We start from the raw sequence: 20,272 nt of genomic DNA, 5'->3' as shown, positions 1-20,272 counted from the left end.
AAAAATTGAATCGATGAAGCTTTCAAGTAATGTAACTCCATATTTAAAAATAATAAAATACACTTTGAGTTTACAAATAATTTATATAAATTATATGAAGATATCGTCACCACCTGAAGAAGGCACAGTGTGTCGAAATAATTATAGTGGTTATAATAAATTATTTGTAAACTACAAGTGTATTTTACCTTGGAAGAAATTAACAAACTATCCAGATGTGATCTTTCTACTAGTTTTTCCCTTCAGGAATGTTTTCATCAATTTTTACTTGTTGTTTCGTTCGGGGGGGAGACATAATTTTTAATTTAATTATGTTTATTTTTGTATATAAACTGGACCTAAATTTATTCTTCATGAAATGTGCGTAAATATTGTGTATAAAATCGCTAGCACACATTGGTGTGTCTGTTTTCAATTAAAATTAGTCTTTTATTTCCGTACGCTTGCTCGGTTCGAACCCTTACCATAAACCATATTTCTTACAAAATCACCATTACTTGCTGTCACTACCCTCTACATATTTCTAAAAATAAATTTTACGACTTATTATAAGTAGTCACTTTCTCAAATTTAAATAGATCCTGCGATCCTTCACTACAACTTTTTCTATTATGGTGTTATCATTTCTTGTTTAGGGTATTCTTTTAATTTTGGGGGAGGGGTTAACCCTATGATCCCCCTGGGTACGCGCCTGCCTTTAAAATTCGAAAATAATTGATTCTAATAAAATAATTCGAAGTGGTCTGTATTCTGTCGAAACTGCCAGACGCGGATCGCGATTTCGATCTTTTCGGATCTCATCAGCGCGTCGCAGGCAGCTCCGACAGAACACAGACCAACTTTTACTTTTACTTTATTCGATTAAGCTAACGTGCTTATCACGTTGAGGTTGGCTACGCCGGGATTCGTTTCAGCAAGTAGATATCCACACAAGTGGACCTTGTTGGAGTATACGTAATCCTAAAATGTAGCATCGTGCTACAGATGGCGTTTACTGCGCCATTTGTAGAATTTTCTAATTGATTCTAATTAATTGTTCAAACACTTATAGGTGAATGTGTATATGAAAATATGTTAATGACTGTTGTTTAAAAATCTAGGAACTGAAGCAGAAACAAAGTGATTTTGCTTCATTAACAAATTGCTTACCACTATTATGCAGTTTATGATCACCTGCAAGTAATAATATGTGTATTACGTACTAATCAAGAACCTACCTAGTGGTGGTGTGCATGTGTTGTGAAGTCGTGAATGCCGCAATTCAGCTGTGTTAAATTGCTCAATTTTGTGACTACAATAACAATGAGGGATTGGTATCGCTCTAAAATGCAATAATTAGATTATTTCACGATCTAATAGAAATGTTTGTATTTGTACTTTACTACTTTTTTTCTGGTTTTCTATTAGTTCGGAACAGTAAATCCTCCATATTATCAGGGATTGATTAAGAACTCTCATGCATGTGCCTTGAAGCAGTGAGAAATTAGAATGTATAGGGGTAGTTTGTTTTAATATTTAAGACTCTTATAAGATTTAGTTTTTCTAAATTGCCTATCACTCGAAAAGGATGCATTTTTCTAAAAATAGAAAAAGTGCTTACATTTGACCAGTATCTTACCAATTTTTTAGTATTGTTTTCTAATTTTGCAACATTTTTGTTAATAGCAGATTGTCTTTTATTCGAACAAAAAACTGTTATTTTTATTAGCGAGGTTCAGTGATTTTTCTACCTATTTCTCTGAGGGTACACCGATCGCCTCATCGTCATAATGACGTCAGTCTTAAGACTGGTTGGACATGCACCTCCACCCTTTCCTATCCTTAGGTAGTCTTCGCATTTTCCTAAAACTAGAACAAGCCACATCCTTAACTATTTGCTAACAATAGTCTTATCTAGGTCTACCTCTACCCCTCCGAACTCCCGTTTTTGCCTCTAATATGTTTCTGACCAAACCCTTATGCCTGAGAAGGTGTCCTACTAACCTATTTCGCCTATTTCATATTGACTTCCACAGAGTCCTCTGTTCTCCTATTCTTTCCAATACCTCTCTATTTCTAACCTTCTCTATCCACGGTATCCTCACCATTCGCCTGTAACACCTCATTTCGAACGCGTCCACTGTCCATGTTTCGCACCCGAACAGCGTCGCGCCCCATACACCTTTAACAATCTTTTTTAATTTCTAAATTAACTGTTCGCGAGCATAGAAGTGACTTCTTTTTATTGAAGACGACTTTACCCTGCGCTATCCTCTCTTTATATCCCTACTACTCCTTCCGTCCTATCTCTAACTCCTCCTTGCTAGATGCTAATAGTGCTATCTCACCTGCAAGTCTAACCATACTAATCTTTTACCCCTGTATATCTATCCCTACAGTTACACAGTTTTCTAAAAATGCTTACTTTTAACCAGTATCTTCATAACAGTTTTTTGATATTGTTTTCTAATTTTGCAACACTTTTGTTAATAACAGATTGTCTATCATTGGAACAGAAAAATGTTATTATTCAGGTTCACTGATTTTTCTACCCATGTCTTTAAGGGTGTACTGTTCAGCTATTAAACTTTTAAATTGATCCACCTTGTAGAGTTGAGACGGGACACGTTGCGCAAGATCGAAAATAATATTGTTCATCAGATTAATCTAGTGTAAGAGCTGTTTACATAGGCATGAATCGCTTAAGGTTACATCAAATTAATGATGTTGCCGTCTTATCATCTCGAGCGGTGGATTTTTCACAGTAACCGTGAAAGTAATGAGTTTGCCACACGTAACAGTGTAGTAGCGCGTACCGTTCTGTGAAAAACAAACAGGAAGGAAAAATGATTCATTTCGAGAACAGCTAGTGATACTCTCCGGTGTCATTTTTTCTGACACATTCGATTCGATTTTTTTTTTATGAAAATGGGACCCAAAAGAACTCCTCGGCATTTGTGTTGTTCACAGGGAACCAACCAAACTGTGACTCTAGTGGTTCAGTACCGGCCGGAAGAGTACAATAGATTCGAGGCAAAAATCCATGACTTGAAACAGCAAATGTCTCAGCAATCCATGACAGGCACATTACTGAGGACGTCACAGAAACGGTCACTTTATGTAAGGTAAGAAACAAGTCGCTGGCCACATTTTATTAAAAGTACATTTAAATATTCTCTAGTTTTTTTACTAACCCTAACTTACACTACAAGAACGGATTTGTTTATTTTACCTTACCCCTTGATCATGCTCAGGCCCACCGCGTGCAAAACAAGCCATGCCCCCTAATATAAAAAACATCTGAAATGAAAAAGGAAAAAAGCTTCTGAAAACTATTTCTTCGGAAAAAAACCACCAGGAAAAATTATGGGTTTTTTTCTGGAAATTTTTTTCTCTTCCCCTACTATTTTTCGTTTACTTGTTCAAATGGAAAAGCTGAAACTAATGAACACCAAAAATTTTCAACTGCAATTTTCCAAAATATGAAAATTTTGTTATTGATATTTTATTTAGTCTTGTGGTCCTGCGGTTGCTCATTATTAATTTGCATCTTGCAATTTAATGAAATTTGAATATTAAAATATATCCAGTTTTCAAGTACCGAGTAACAACATTCGAAATAAATTGCTTTACATCTCCCAAATTTCTAACTCGTTGAAAAAACGTCGACAAACATAAAACGAGTGGAATTATTTAAGAATAGCTAGTAATAGTACTATTATTCACTGCGATATTGTGGTAATTGTTGCAAGATTGTACATGTCTAATTAATATTTATGAGGTTTTGTGCGATTATTTAACGTACTTTTACGGAATTACCGGGCAATATTGTGATATTGTGTGTAGCGTATTATGCTGCTTATCAAATGTTTACAAAATTTGAAGAGCTTTTTATAGTCAGCACAACTACAGAGCTAGCGCTAATGTCTGACGCTATATTCTACATTTGAAATTTGTTAGATGCATGTCGTAATTAATTGTCAGTCCCTTTTTTATTTTATTACACGTTAAAGGGATGTTCCATGAAAATTGTTCATTTAAAATATTGTATTCGGGCGCAAATAGTGACGTATGTAGTTCGCTGTAATGACACCTGGTTGATTTATGTACATACGAGGCAATTGTGTTAAATAAAATCAACCACTACTCGTGTACTAGGTACCTATAAAATAAATTCTAAAATAAAAATGACAAACAGTATCATTCAATAAAATTTCAAATTGTAATTTTTAGTTTTTGGTTACCTATTCATTATTGATCCGTTAGTTACACCACTAGCTATATTATTTTTTTCGTAAGATTTGTATATTATTTGTCTAGGATTTGAAATAGCAATAAATGTCAATAGATAGCGACATAGTAATACTAATCACCTTTTAACAAAACCATTTTGTTAGGTTCCTACATGTGTCTTTATTCCAGCTCATCGAATAAAAATAATTCACTTGCATTAGACCCCTAAAAATTCATCATCATCTACGTAAGGTCGTCAATCCTAAAACTGACTGGACACGCACTTCCCCTTTTTTTATCCTTAGCTAATCTTTGCAATTCCCTAACACTAGAACATTCCAAATCCTTAGCTATTTGTGAACAGTAATCTAATCTGGGTCTACCTCCACTTTTCTTAACTTCTGTTTCTACTTCTAATATGTGTCTAACTAGCCAATTTTCATAGTGACCTCTGTTCTCCTATTCTTTTTAATACCTTCTTATTTCTAATCTTCTCTATATAGGTAACCTCATCATTCACCTGTAACACCATATTTAGAACACTTCTAACTTAACCTTTACTTTTCCACCGCGTCCACCGTCAATGTTTTGCACCCACTTATCGTCGCTCTCGATACATATTAACTTTTAACAATCTTTTTCGAATTTCTAAATTAATCGTTTACGATCATAGAAATGTTTCTTTTTTCTGTTGAAGGCGACTCGGCCCTGCCCTATCCTCTGTTTTATATCTCTATTGCTGCTTTCGTCCTGACTTGTCTGACTTCCTAGATACCGAAAATCAGTCTGATTTTTCGTCCCACATCTATATTTTCGCTCTTTCCCTACTTTTTCTTTCCTAGCATACCAGTATTTTTGCTTTACTTTTATTTATTGTCATACAATACTGTTTTGTCATTACCACTTCCATTTTATTAAGGTGACCAACTGTACTCATTTACTGAGTTTTGTACTCTTTTTTCGCAAACCGTACTCTTTTCAAATCCTGTACTCTGAAAGTATTCATTTGTATAATTTTATACTCATTTGTATTAGTAAAATATATTGTTATTAATGACAATTTTCTCTTTGAAGAAATTCGAAGAGTAAATTTATATTTAAATGAAGAAAAATTGAAGAAATGGAACGATGAGAAAATAGAACTTGACAAAAGATGGGTAGAAATCTTTCGGCATTTTAGAGTAGAACATATCCCACAAGAAAATTTAAAGGTTTTAATAGAAAATTCCTTATGTTGTTCACACACTAATGCTGCTGTTCACTAGGGAATGATTATTGGAGCAGTGAGAAGTCGCAACTTTCTGTCAAAACATTATCTGCCGTCTTAACAGTCAAATTTAATATGCAAAATAAAAGTTGTTCAGATGTGGCCACATTATTAGACGAACATCGTCATTTAGCAAAAAAAATCCACTCCGAAGAAAAATATGTTTTTTAAAGAAAATAATGTTTTTATCGTTTTTTCTTCTTTTTGTTTTTCACCTATGAAATACTTGCAAAGTGTACTCTTTTTGAACAAAAAATAGTTGGTCACCTTAATTTTATTTAAGGCTATCTCTAACTGCTCCTTGCTAGATGCTAACAATTGCAACTGTTATTTTTATGTCACTTACGTTAGCGACGGCCAGAATAGTAGTTTATTTAAATAATTTAGGGCGCTTTTCGACTACGATCCCATCAAAGATGACGGCCTACCTAGCCGGGGTTTGGCGTTCCATTACGGTGACATTTTACACGTTACAAACGCCAGCGACGATGAATGGTGGCAGGCAAAAAGAGTACTGAACACGGGCGATGAACAAGGGATGGGCATAGTGCCGTCGAAACGTCGCTGGGAGAGGAAGCAACGGGCGCGTGACAGATCCGTTAAGTTCCAAGGACATGTACCCAACGCCATCGACAAGGTAAGATACTTTTAAGTTAAGTACAAGTTGAAAAAATGTAATATTTCGGCAATCCGTAATAATCTATTCGGTAAGCCCGGCGCAAAATGAGACGCAGTTATTAGGTTGTAGCGCAGGATTCGTCATAGGGGACTTTTTTAGTCCCGGTGATAGACATCGTCAGTTGGGTCGAAATTTTGTTCTGGAAATCTACTTCAGAACTTCAGTAGTGACAATCTAAAGTTAGATAACGAATATTTCGACTATGTATACCTATGCATTACTTTCAATTTTTATTGCAAGATTAGAAGATAACAGCGTTAAATTTTTTTTTGGGGTAGTTTGTAGTGTTGTAGAGGCGCAACTTTTGTGGTATGTGTTGACAATCCTTCGAAATAATAACGTGATTACTGCCAAATTTTCAAAAGAACTGCGTCACGCAGGTCACAGTGAGTATAAACTGCGTCACGTAACGTCACGTAGAAATAAAGGGAATAGAAACCTTATTACCTTTTTTCAGTTCAGTTCGAACCTTTAGCAGCAAACTAATTTTTATTCACTTAGTATCTTCCCTTAGTTTAGGAAATTTTATAGTCGGAGATGCCCGACTTGATTTTTTAATAGGAACCCGTATTTTTGACGTGACAACGTCTTATAATTTGATGGAGCCGGCTGCACGCACGAAAAAACATGACTCATGCGGCGTTACCTCGCTCTGAGGCGTTCCATTTAAGACTTGAAGTGCAAGCGAGAGCGCGGAACGAGCGACAAAGAGGCACAATCGGCCTCCGCGTTCGGCTGCGTTCGACATCTGTCTCTCTCCTACTTGTGTGAGCGATGCGTCCGCGTGGACAGCTGCTATACAATAATACATTTCCATTTACCTCCTTCTCTATATCCATACAAAATATCTATCAAACAAATAAAATTAAAATTTTCTTTTGAAAAAGAAACCATTCCATCAGTATTTTCTTATGACGTTGTCACGTTCAACTATCGTCAGTAAACCGACTTTACAGACAACCGATTTTTTTAATTGCAGAATCTGATTCTACCGAAAAAATACGTTCTAAATAATTTTTAGAATTTTTTTTCATGTTTTAGAATTGGTTACTTACACACCGATATATTTGCAATATAGATTAAAACAGACCAACATTTAGTAGACAAAAATGTATGTATGTATGTATTTGTTTTTAATTTATAAATAAGGCAAAAAACATCTCAACTAAATAGTTTGAAATTAATGTTGATTTTTCTGAACGAACCACCGTGTATATCAAAAAGTTCTTGGTGGTTAGTATTCTTTAGATACTGTCAAGCCTGAATCGCGATTTCGATTTCATTGCACACGTCAGCACTCAATTCCAACAAAACAAAAACCATCGTACCTGTTGCTATTAAACATTTTGAATAAAATGTGATCAGATTAATGATTAATTATCACGATAACAATTCGTAATCTATAATCGTGATTGCAGATTATCTTTACTTCATCTCCGACATCTAACAAATAATCCACATGAAACGCTCAATCTTGTAACTTTGATTACTAATTATTGTAATCAAAATAACGATTACGATTACGTACAGTCATGATTGAACATAATCAACATTTATCATGATTACATTAAATGAGATTAAATAGCGTTCGGTGGATAACAGCGTACGAACGTCGCCTATAGCAAATTGCTATTTATTGTGGTATTCAAAAATGTTTAAAGTCGAAATCCTTACTAAGAAATGACCTTGTCTAAAATAGCAATTTTCTACAAGTGGCTTATTCGTCCTGTATGTCATCATTCCCTTTTTTTTTCAGCAATCGACTTTGGACAGAAAGAAAAAGAATTTCTCGTTCAGTCGAAAGTTCCCATTCATGAAAAGCAAAGACGATAAGTCTGAAGATGGATCTGATCAAGAGCGTAAGTTTCTGGCAATTTTAATTCATATTGTGTGTTGTATTCTTTCTTTAAGTAAACGTTGTATATTACACAAGCACACGTGTCACAATACAATTTATTTCATTTGCCTTTCGGTTGGGATTATCGTTTATTTTTATTTTTTAATTTCTTTACTCACAGACTCCCGTGCTACCACCCCTAATCCCGACAAAGATAGTGACCCTGCTCGTAAGTAGTTGAATACGTTATTTTATATTATTATTATTATTTTTTATTATTATTGACGTTGACTTTGATTTCGTTATTTAATGACGAAACAATAGTCCTCATTAAACAAACAGAATTTTTTAATCACTATGAAATGCGTTGAAAAAAGTCATTTTTAAAAATCAGTAATTTTAGTAAATATTGCGAATTGATGAATTGAATAAACAATTGAGCTAATAGTTTGTTACAACAGCCGAATTATAATGTGAATTACATTGATAAATAATTATTAATTACTAAAAAAATAAATTTAAAATTGGAAGTTAAAGACCGTTATAAGGTAAAAAAATGTCATAATTGAATAATTCAATTAAAACTGTAAGCTATTTTTCGACATGCTATTTATACCTCACATGGAGATCAGTTTCTAATATTAATACGTATTCCTAAGGAGTGACTTTTTTAACTCATCTAATGAACAAAAAATTAATCTATCTAATTAAAATCTTACCATAGTAAATTTAATAATTAGTAATTAGTACAGCTTCTTCGTATTACGTATTTACTAATTACACACCATTTATACACATTAATTAACTCTATATATGTGTATGTATGTATTGCTTTTAGTTCATTTGTCTTTCTAGCATTTTCAGTAACTTTAATATAAACTGTAACTCACTTAGTTTTCTTACATTCTTTATGGTTTTTAACATTACGTGAAAACAATTTAAATATGTACTACATTATTACATATGCCATAATTTCAGGGGAATTTAGCAGAATATTATGTTTTAAATTCATAGTTTGATCATTTTGATGATAACAAAAATCATTATTATTATTATTACACAGCATTAATTTCAATTCTTGAAAATAATCATCTCTTTGAAAGGGAACTGAAAAATTAATATTTCGTATTATAATTATTTCCGGAACTAAAATTAAAGACAACTGTAAGGTTTTTCTTTACGACGTAATGCGTGAAAGTATAAACAGAAAAAGTGAATGAAATGTATGCGTGGTGTTCCGAAAATGTATAATTTGTTAACTGGTAAAATTTTAAGTTATACAATAGACGCTCAATAATGTGAACCGGAAAAAACAGCGGCTGTTCACATTACCGACTTTTTCTCATTAACGAATGCTATATACAGGGTAGTCCATTAAGGGCGCCTTGCTCTCTGGTAGTCTTACCGTTGAATTTGGAAGAAAATGTTTCTGATAAAAAATGTTCTTGATCAAATCAATCCATTTGAGGAAAGTAATTTCATAGATGGCGGACTTCCGGATATACCGGAACTATACATTAGCTGCCTTATTTTAAATGGAATACCCTGTATATTATTACATTTTTGAATTCAGCATTGCTTTTAATGTCCAGTTTGTTAAGCATAGTTTTTGCCTGTGCGTTTTCTTTTTGAGTTATTTAGTAATTTCTAGAAAATTTGACGTTTGTAGTACCTTATATAAATTTTAATATGTCTGCAATTATACTCGATAAAAAGCTACTTTCTGCACTTGGCTTTCCATCTAAAAATCTTTTCCGAAGCACATTAAATCATTACAGTAATAATGTACAATTTTTAAATGTTTCAAACATCAATAATTCATTTTTTTCAAATGGGAAGCTATGTTCATTTTGACATCTTCGGATGCAAAATTAAATTCTCTTTCGATTTTATAAACATATATTGGGAACAAACTTTGTTTACAAGGAATTATTAAATATGTACCGTTTAGTTTCATGTTTAATAATTCATTGTAAATAAAGTTCATTCCCAATATTGTTTATATTTTATATCATGAAGTCACGGCAATCTTTTAAGACATTAGTTGTGTGTTGGATTAAGTAATTTTATCAATAATTCCAATAAACATGAAAACATGTGTTTTCGGCTGTAGACCCATTTCACCTAAAATATATCCGTTTTCTGTGCACATTACAGAATAATTAACAAATCGCAATTATTTTGAAAACCGTCAAGCGTAGACCTCAATATTCCTTAATAAAACTGAAAGAGAATTTAATTCAAGCGATTTATCATTAGATACATACGTATTGATGTGTACAGAAATTTCTTTCTATAAAGATTTGGTTTGTTTACGTTATACGGTGGCCTACCGTTGTTAAAATACTGTTCGCACCATGCGGAGTTTCCGTTATGCGATGTTCACACTGTCGAGTCTCTACTGTGTCAAAAAGAAAAAAAAATTAACAAATGTGCGAATCGATTTTAAAAACTTACTTGAAGTTTTATTGACATTTTCGGAACATTTTGTATACACAAAAAGAAAGAGAAAATAGAAGAACAAAAGAAAACACAAAAGGTGCTGGTTGACGATATGAGAAATTGACTAACAGGTATTGTTCTTGTCCCTTCCAGCGTTTATGCTGTGCTACACGCAGGAAGATGCCGCATCCGAAGGTAGAGTATTATTTTATTATGCCTACAAAATCGCGTCCTGTCTTCTGTTATGTTGTTTAACTATATAAATTTTCTTTTCGCTTTTTTCTGTGTTCCATAGTACAGGTGAAATATTATATCGAGTTGAGCTCCCGTACATGGAAGAGATTACGTTAATTTACTTGGAGAATAACGACGATAGTAAGTGCTGTATGTCGTGGCTGCATGAACAGAAAATCATTTATTACCCGAAAAAAAGTTGATTGAAAGATTGTCAGTCACAATCGAATTAATTTATACAGTAACGGCAAAAATAACAATCCACAAACGAATTGTTTTGCTGATCGGTGGTTTGAAAAATACTTTTATACGCCTGTCAATCTCTAGATATTTTTATTTAGTTTTCTTTACAAGAAATGTCTTTGTATCTGCCTACATTTGGGTATATTTTTAGAAATCATTTGACAAAAAAAAAGAAAACTTCATTTTTCTTTTTATAAGACATATTAAAGTAAAATTATTTTATTTTTAAAACCATCAGCATGTACTTAAAACAAATCAGTTGTTTTGAATATTTTTCTCAAAAATAAAATAAAAATGTATATCTATCATATTTCAGAACTAGTCTTCATTTTAATATTTTTTGTTTGTAAAATTAAGTAGTTTTAAAATTGGAAGTTAAAGACCGTTATAAGGTAAAAAAATGTCATAATTGAATAATTCAATTAAAACTGTAAGCTATTTTTCGACATGCTATTTATACCTCACATGGAGATCAGTTTCTAATATTAATACGTATTCCTAAGGAGTGACTTTTTTAACTCATCTAATGAACAAAAAATTAATCTATCTAATTAAAATCTTACCATAGTAAATTTAATAATTAGTAATTAGTACAGCTTCTTCGTATTACGTATTTACTAATTACACACCATTTATACACATTAATTAACTCTATATATGTGTATGTATGTATTGCTTTTAGTTCATTTGTCTTTCTAGCATTTTCAGTAACTTTAATATAAACTGTAACTCACTTAGTTTTCTTACATTCTTTATGGTTTTTAACATTACGTGAAAACAATTTAAATATGTACTACATTATTACATATGCCATAATTTCAGGGGAATTTAGCAGAATATTATGTTTTAAATTCATAGTTTGATCATTTTGATGATAACAAAAATCATTATTATTATTANCCAAAGTATTTTATAATATATCCGATTTGTTGATGACGTGTGGATGTCGATTAATGTCAATCCAATCCAATCGGAAGATTTTTTTGTCTTCGTCACCCCTCCATTTCCGTTTATTAATTAGATATCAAAAGCATATCGATATTTTTGCACCACCGCCCACTGCAGTAGAAGAATCTTCTTTGTTTTGTGACTGTCCAAAGCGTATGTTTCGTATAGAGGAACAAACATCCACTTGGCTTTTAGTTTTAAGTTGTTTATTTCCCTTGGTTTAGTTCACCGAACCCATCAACTAAAATTTAAATCGCTTCTACTAGATTGAAATTATTGAACCAATAGTTGAATGTAAAATACGATAGAACGAGGATAGTTTAGAGCATTATTAATCACATCAGTTCTGCATAATCTAGAATCTTTTCATTTTTAAGTAAGTAGATATATGTCTGTCTGTCGGTCTTGTCTATATAGTGTTTATATTTTTTTAATTATAGTTTGCCTATTTGCATTATTTTATTATATACAAATTGTTGTCGTTCTGTTCGTGCTTTTTTCATTGTCTGTCCCTTTATTAATTTATTTATTTAAATGTTCTTAACTTTATCTCACTTTTCAAGATCTTCGCAGTTCACTTGCCACTGAAAATATTGTATTTAGAACCAATTTTCATTTGAGATTGCTTTACTACTAATGATATTTTAGAAGATATAATATTTTGCATTTTGTAAATCACATTTTTGCTTTTAATTCAGTGCCAAGTGAGCAATATGTATTGTATAAGCTCTTCTTGTTCTGATACCCTTTTTTGAACAGCTTTTATAAATAACATGACTTGTTGAAATTTTTGCTCATATTAGAATTAGGACCTGGAACACTTGGTCAGCCGATTTTTTTTGCAGTTTTATTAACCAGTTTTTTATCGCTTTGTCGGCGATCGTTAGGCTCTCGTCTATTAACATTCGATTTTCGCAGGTAATGAGGAAAATGTACTATCATACGAACCCGTTCAGCAGATGGAGATCACTTATACAAGGCCGGTGATCGTTTTGGGTCCTCTCAAAGACCGCATCAACGACGATCTTATTTCGGAATTTCCCGATAAATTTGGAAGCTGCGTACCACGTATGTCATGCATAGTATTAACTGATGAATGTCAAAATTGATTGAAGCAAACCTTTTTACAATTAAATTCAATTGTTAGATACCACCCGGCCAAAAAGGGAATATGAAGTCGACGGTCGAGACTACCACTTCGTTTCTTCTCGAGAGCAAATGGAGAAAGATATCCAAAATCACCTGTTCATCGAAGCAGGGCAGTATAACGACAATTTGTATGGAACGTCGGTGGCGTCTGTTCGAGAGGTAGCCGAAAAGGTTTGAGCCTTCATAACGTTTCACATTGTGGTATTGAATGGTCAATTTTTTCTAGGGAAAGCACTGCATCTTAGATGTAAGTGGAAATGCCATTAAAAGGCTACAAGTGGCTCAACTATATCCAATTGCGATTTTCATAAAGCCAAAATCTGTGGAATCCATTATGTAAGTAATTATTACACATAATTCGTTTAATTTTTTGTTAGCAGCAATACGGAAAATACAAATGGGTTTCTTTTTTTTTTTTTAAGGGAAATGAATAAGAGAATGACTGAGGAACAAGCTAAGAAAACTTACGAGAGAGCACTAAAAATGGAGCAAGAGTTTGGGGAATATTTCACAGGTATGTACAATTCTACTTTCTACCAGTAATCAAAGATAAATTAATTATATGACTCTTTATCTTTGTTAAGCGGTCGTACAAGGCGACACACCTGAAGAAATTTATGGGAAAGTAAAAGAGGTGATCGAGGAACAATCTGGACCAACGATATGGGTTCCAGCAAAGGAACAACTATGACGGCCGGTGTCACCTGTATGGACAGTACCGACGCGCTCTTCCTCTATCTCCCATCATCACCTACATTGAATTGAGAGGAGAGATCGAGGGCCACCCCCGTTTCCGACTAAAAGACATCTTCGGCAGCATTATTAAGTACATAAAGAAAGGACACAGTTGGTGATGCCGCTCCATCATCATTTTGTAGTAAAGAAAAAAAAATGAAAATGCTTGTTACGTACGACCAAGTCATCGTTTTCGTCGTTGTTGTTATTATTATTATTATTATTGTCGTTGCCTCCTCAGCCAGTTGCCGAACTGTGTTCCTCCAAATATAGTCCCCAACCCCCTTTCGACCCGTCTGAATGAGCCACAATTGAACAGGAAATAATAATAATATAATATAAAGAATTGTTGACTTCTCTAGCGTCGTGATGTTTTTTTGTAAGTTTGTTTTTGACGAATAATTGATTATGAAAAAATAGCACGAATTGTCGCAGACTACGTGACTCGAGTTAAATAGGATATTGAAAAGAATTATATACTTAAACGTATTGTGTAGGTAATTTTAATGATGCAAAAAATGATAAATAATTAAATGAAAAAAAACCTTTTCAGCTTAGGACTCTTCGTAACGTTGTAAATATACACAGTTACTTATTATTATTATTATTATTATTATTGTGTGTGGTAGCAACCAGCATACGTTATTGTTATGAATTCTTCAAAGCAAGTTGTGACCTAACTTATTTGCGTTACTAAAAATAAAAGATTTTACTATCTATATTACTTTACTCCTCCCTTCCAGTGTGTACTTTACATGAAAAGGTAAGTGATGTAAGTGTAGTGGTACGTGCGAAAAGAAAAAGTATAAGGTAAGTATAAATTCATTTCCATCTTGAAGTTTTTAAATTTCTTTACTTATTATGAATTGTTTTGGTGGGGGGGCCATGTTTGAAACCCGCCCCCTAACCCAATATAAGACAGTTGAGCTTCATAAATATTAGTTTTCCAATGACATGTAAATGATTTAGTGCTGCCATCTAATGACAGTAGTATCAATACTTCCACCCACCCACTAGCCCACACGGTCGATCTCATTCCTTCCATTAATATTGGATTATTTTTAGCCTATAGTATGCTGCCGCAGCGCCATCTAACGTGAATCATAGAAACTAGATTTGAATGTACCTGCAAGCAGAAAGGAATGATTCAATATATTTATAACTTTATTAACAAAACTGATACAGGTTGTAAAAGTGATTGAACTTGTAATTTATAGATAGAAAATAAACTATGTTAGATTTTATTACTTTACAAGTAAAATGCACTTAATTACACAAGTGTTTTAAAATACTTATTAGGATAAGAAAAATACGATAGAACGAGGATAGTTTAGAGCATTATTAATCACATCAGTTCTGCATAATCTAGAATCTTTTCATTTTTAAGTAAGTAGATATATGTCTGTCTGTCGGTCTTGTCTATATAGTGTTTATATTTTNCTAGTAAAAAATGTTAAAACAATCAATAAATTCTATTTTTATTAACAATATATGTATTTCTCTGGTGATTTGCAATTCCGGATGTGTATTACAGGTACGAAATTTAAAGCACATATGGAGCGTAATGATATAGAATAATACCATTGAAAGCTGCTATCTTACGTCGTATTTTTATATATTTTTTACAAAAAATTTTTCTTCTATCACAGCTTGAGCAGTTAACATATATTAACGAATTATATTACAATTTATTATTCAAAACTTTAACAATGTTTACATGGATAAAGTGACAAACTTTCTGGATAAAAATTGGTGAATATTTAATACCTTAATGAGCTACAAACATTCTTAGAAATCATTAAAGGATTCCTCTCTTGCTTCTTTTTGTGGAATATGATCGAATGCAATATAAAGGGTAATTAGAGGAAGTAAGTTCTGTTATATTTATTTAATGGGATTAAAGAATAGGAGTTTATTATGTACAGAACGTTTCCTAAGTCAGTCCCTAATAAAAGTATTACTACGTAATACCTACTATTACCCTTTATTAAATGTAGTATGTTTTATACTAACAATAAAAGGAATACCCAAGATTCCTCTGTTAAGAAAATGTTTCTAAAATTGCAAAAAATTCTTATGTGAAATTTCAGTAACAGCAGGTGATGATGTTTATTTTAGAAAGGAAATTAGAAGAGAAACCTTCTGAAAGACGATTTGTTAAAATAAAAACTATGTAATCATACATTTTACGTCTCAGGATTAACATAGCAATTCAAAAACAAAGTAATTTTTTGCAACTGTTACATACAAATTTCAGTTAAAGAATATGGTCAAAGAAATACGAAATTGGAGCGATATTCTCTATGTTTTTTAATGGACGAGGGTCATGTATGAATATACCTCCCATAACAGTGAGTTANTTTTGTGAAAGGAAACCATTTTCCAATAAATACTATCACTGGTCTCCCCAGCCTATCGACTCCTGACTGGTACAAGCACCCAATTCCGGAGACTTCGGTTAAATCTTCCGTTTTAGCTCTTCGTAGGAGACGCTCATATCTGAAACAGAAAACAGTTCTTAGAAATCATTTCTCGAGGAAGGAACGACAAAGGACGTGAAGCAAAGCACTCTCTAGTTAGTGTAGGTTAGCTGATTTTATTTTATATCTTACTAACAGCCTAATTTAAGCTTAATCATAGAATATGACTTATCACACTATATAAAAGTAACTATTACATATATGTCACAATTAATGTAATTTAATTGGAAGATTCTTTAATAAACTTTTATTTAATTACTATTAAATGAAAAACAAAAAGGTTTGCACACATCTCGCCACTAATCCTCAGGAAATCACAAACTTTATTTGCATTTTATGGGTAGCTAAAAAATACGAGAGGTAGCAACAGTTTCAATCAAGTTTATATTAGTTTTTTTATTTTGCAGAACTGAAAGTTTGTGATACCCTGTTTTATTTAAGCACTTTTGAAAATATCAGGACTATTAATAATATTCTAATAAAACTGTTCACGAATGAATAAATTTATTGGCACAGTCAGTTGAATTTACCAAAACCATAAAGAACGAAATAGCGTTTAAAAATAAATGAAATGAAATAATAAAAAAATTGTTAGAGAGAGAGAGTTAAAAAGTTAATTAATTTTTTGTTTTTCATTTATAAATATTTCAGCCAATAAACTCCTTTATCTTGAACATTGCGTTTTTCAATTAGGACAAAATCGAGCCCTTAAATTAAATCGACAACAGTATATTATCATTAATCATGGTAAATACTGCATAACAAGAAAAACGCTTTAATTAATCCATTTTCTGCTGGGAATTCTCAACGACAAATGTTCTTCAACCATTTTCTGCATAAATTGACGTTCATTCTTCGCACTAACATAAGATTTTATTGGCACAGGGCAGATGACTGAGAATATCGATAATATTGCGTATGTATATCACTATATGATATTTATTAATAAAAATAAGAGTAGTCGTATCATAATGGTGACAGCTTTGGATACATTAGTTTGCAAGAATCCAAGACATCCCCCATCATTAGGTTTGCATCCCTGGTTGGAAATAGCGCAATCCATTTGTCTAAATAAAAAAAGAACAAGTTTAATCTTTAATATGTTGAAATGAGAAACGGCTAAAATGGAACCCTTACAATTAAGGATATTTTTACTCACCGACATATCATACTCTGTAATAAAAGCAGGAATTTCTAACTGATCTGGAGACATAACAGCATAAAGGTATTCTACGCCCGGTAGACTATGTAGTTTTTGTTTAATAGCTGGAGCCATAAAAGTTGTGAACCACCAACACATCATCTGAAAAAATATATGTAGTTTGAAGTGGGTTCTACTTCCTGGTTTTTATTTGTAAACAAAAAAATACCACGACAACACTACATGAATGGTTCCAACCTTTACTTGGTGAAAATCCATATTATCGACGCATTTCTTACCTTTGACCAAAAAGTAGGATGTACAACATAGAAAGCTTTCAGGTTCTTCTTGTATTTGTAAGGCAAAACGCTGTAGACTTCTCTCAACCAAGAAAATGATGGGTAGTTATTTCCTGATGTTAACGTATGAAAATATACTATAACGTAATCTCCATTTACGATTGGATCAAGTAAAGAAATTAAGTACAATAATGCCTATAACAAATAAGAACTATATTAATAACGTATTGTAACTAAAACTATAGATTTGACTAAATGTTTTTAGTCCGAACAAAGGGGTAAGAACCGGCCTAGGAAAGATATGGTATTACAGTTTTTGTTCCTGTTTCCTGGACAAAACTGTTAAAATTTAGCGCTTAAATTTTAAAAAGCATTTAAGCTACAACTGCTGTAATTTTGACTATAAGAAAATGAAAAACTTTAAGTCCCAGTAAGGGGGTAAGAACTGTCCCAGGAAAAATATGGTCATACAGCCTTTGTTCTCATGTTTCATGGACAAAACTTTTAAAATTTGGCGGTTGAATATTGAAAACCGTATAAGCAACGACTACTGAAATTTTGACTATGAAGAAATAAAAAAGTCCCAGAAAAGGGGTAAGAACTGCCCCAAGAAAAACATGGTTTTACAGTTTTTGTTCTCATGTTTCATGGACAAAACTTTTAAAATTTGGCGGTTAAATCTTCAAAACCGTTTAAGCTACGACTACTGCAATTTTGACTATAAGAAAATGAAAAAATTTATGTCCCAGTAAGGGGGTAAGAACTGCCCCAGGAAAAATATGGTCATACAGTCTTTGTTCTCATGTTTCATGGACAAAACTTTTAAAATTTGGCGGTTGAATATTGAAAACCGTATAAGCAACGACTACTGCAATTTTGACTATAAAGAAATGAAAAAGTCCCAGAAAAGGGGTAAGAACTGCCCTAGAAAAAATATGGTCATACGATTTTTGTTCCCATGTTTCCTGGACAAAACTGTTAAAATTTGGCGGTTAAATCTTGAAAGTCGTTCAAGCTACAACTATTGCAATTTTGACTATTAGAAAATGAAGAAATTCAAGCCGAGAAAACGGTATAAGAACCACCCTAGAGGAAATATGGTCATACACTTGTTGTTCCCATATTTCCTGGACCAAACTATTAAAATTTGGCCGTTGAATTTAAAAAACTGCGAAAGTTACAAATGCTGTAACTTTGACTTTAAGAAAATTAAAAAATCCATGAAAAGGGGTAAGAGCCACCCTAGGAAGAGTACGATCATACAGTTTTTTTTGTTCCAATTGTTCCTCGACAATGGTATTAGAATTTAGCAGCTGAATTTTCAAGACTGTTGCAATTTTGACTATTAGAAAATAAAGAAATTTAAGTAAAAATAAAGAAAGGGAAAAAAAATATGATAACACAATTTTGACTCCCATGGTTATTTTTAAATTTAAAATTTACGTTTTACCTTATCAAGATTAATTTTTGTGAAAGGAAACCATTTTCCAATAAATACTATCACTGGTCTCCCCAGCCTATCGACTCCTGACTGGTACAAGCACCCAATTCCGGAGACTTCGGTTAAATCTTCCGTTTTAGCTCTTCGTAGGAGACGCTCATATCTGAAACAGAAAACAGTTCTTAGAAATCATTTCTCGAGGAAGGAACGACAAAGGACGTGAAGCAAAGCACTCTCTAGTTAGTGTAGGTTAGCTGATTTTTTGAAAAAGAAATTTCGCAGCTTCTTTGAGAAAAAATTCAAAAAGTCTATGAAACCAGTTTTTTGTTGTTGACGTTGCGAAATAAAAAAATTTCGGAAAACAAAGCATAGAGTTAAGTAGTGCTTAAAAAGATTAAAAAAATGAGAGGTTTTAAATTAAAATCGATTCATAACTTTTTGCAAAAATTGCCGTTTTTTTGACATGTAATTACAGGGGCTCTAATTGTCCCTGACACTTGGTTCTAGGCTTAAATCGTAGCCATTACTGGTCCTTAGCTGTTATCAAACCTAACAGAATATCCCTATATACACTACTTTATAAGTCCTATGTTGAAATTCACAAAAAATAGACAAACGATTAAAAATTACTCGACTACTGCATAAAACTACATGTTTAAATAATTTATCATAGCCAAGTATAAGTAGGTACCAATTCTATCTTGATGCATGAACCTTGATATGCTTAACAATTTAATTCGATTGACATTAGTGTCAGTATATTACGGATATTAGTCAGTCCGCTTAAATATCCTAACAGTTAAACCATTAAGAAATGTTAAGAAAAAAAAATAATTAAAAACAAAACAATGCAAGTACAATTTCAAGCAGTAAATGGTAAAATAAATACAACACAAACAGCAGCTAAATCAATTAGTTACCACATTTTAAGGTCGGACAAATATTATGTATATATATGTTGCCAGAAATATATGAAAATAGGAATTGTATACAATTCTTAGGCTATTTAGGAAATCTATAAAATATTGTTATTTTATAAATATTAATGACAGTTTATTTAATGACTCTGCCCGCCGGAGTATTTTACTCACAGAAAACATTAGTTTTATACATTTCCTAGTACAATATCGGAATTTCATAAAATTCCTAGGAAATGTATACATTT

General features: G+C 32.4%; 2 protein-coding genes across 21 annotated transcripts in view; one reads left to right on the top strand and one right to left on the bottom strand.

Moving 5' to 3' along the window:
- The window catches only part of LOC108733410 (disks large 1 tumor suppressor protein), a 436,917-nt gene extending 422,573 nt beyond the window's left edge, over nucleotides 1-14,344 (top strand). For 17 of the 19 annotated variants that reach the window (XM_025973523.1, XM_025973522.1, XM_025973536.1 and 14 more), the window contains 11 exons: nucleotides 2,950-3,104; nucleotides 5,867-6,116; nucleotides 7,915-8,017; nucleotides 8,177-8,224; nucleotides 10,591-10,632; nucleotides 10,738-10,812; nucleotides 12,781-12,930; nucleotides 13,010-13,182; nucleotides 13,238-13,347; nucleotides 13,434-13,525; nucleotides 13,596-14,344. In XM_025973523.1, coding sequence (XP_025829308.1) covers nucleotides 2,950-3,104; nucleotides 5,867-6,116; nucleotides 7,915-8,017; nucleotides 8,177-8,224; nucleotides 10,591-10,632; nucleotides 10,738-10,812; nucleotides 12,781-12,930; nucleotides 13,010-13,182; nucleotides 13,238-13,347; nucleotides 13,434-13,525; nucleotides 13,596-13,702 — 1,305 coding nt within the window. In that variant the 3' untranslated portion in view covers nucleotides 13,703-14,344. The remainder of the gene's footprint in view (nucleotides 1-2,949; nucleotides 3,105-5,866; nucleotides 6,117-7,914; nucleotides 8,018-8,176; nucleotides 8,225-10,590; nucleotides 10,633-10,737; nucleotides 10,813-12,780; nucleotides 12,931-13,009; nucleotides 13,183-13,237; nucleotides 13,348-13,433; nucleotides 13,526-13,595) is intronic. The other 2 variants (XM_025973521.1, XM_025973524.1) reach the window with 2 other exon arrangements.
- Nucleotides 14,345-17,046: 2,702 nt separating this feature from the next.
- The window catches only part of LOC108733433 (protein GDAP2 homolog), a 40,260-nt gene continuing 37,034 nt past the window's right edge, over nucleotides 17,047-20,272 (bottom strand). For both annotated transcript variants that reach the window (XM_018464603.2, XM_018464604.2), the window contains exons 8-11: nucleotides 19,117-19,270; nucleotides 17,667-17,861; nucleotides 17,386-17,529; nucleotides 17,047-17,293 (exon numbers count right to left, since the gene is read on the bottom strand). In XM_018464603.2, coding sequence (XP_018320105.1) covers nucleotides 17,252-17,293; nucleotides 17,386-17,529; nucleotides 17,667-17,861; nucleotides 19,117-19,270 — 535 coding nt within the window. In that variant the 3' untranslated portion in view covers nucleotides 17,047-17,251. The remainder of the gene's footprint in view (nucleotides 17,294-17,385; nucleotides 17,530-17,666; nucleotides 17,862-19,116; nucleotides 19,271-20,272) is intronic.

The sequence above is a fragment of the Agrilus planipennis genome, unplaced genomic scaffold (genome assembly GCF_000699045.2).
Source record: "Agrilus planipennis isolate EAB-ADULT unplaced genomic scaffold, Apla_2.0 scaffold49, whole genome shotgun sequence".
NCBI lineage: Eukaryota > Metazoa > Arthropoda > Insecta > Coleoptera > Buprestidae > Agrilus > Agrilus planipennis.
The sequence above is the reverse complement of the archived record's forward strand: the minus strand, read 5'-3'. Positions and strand labels throughout refer to the sequence as shown.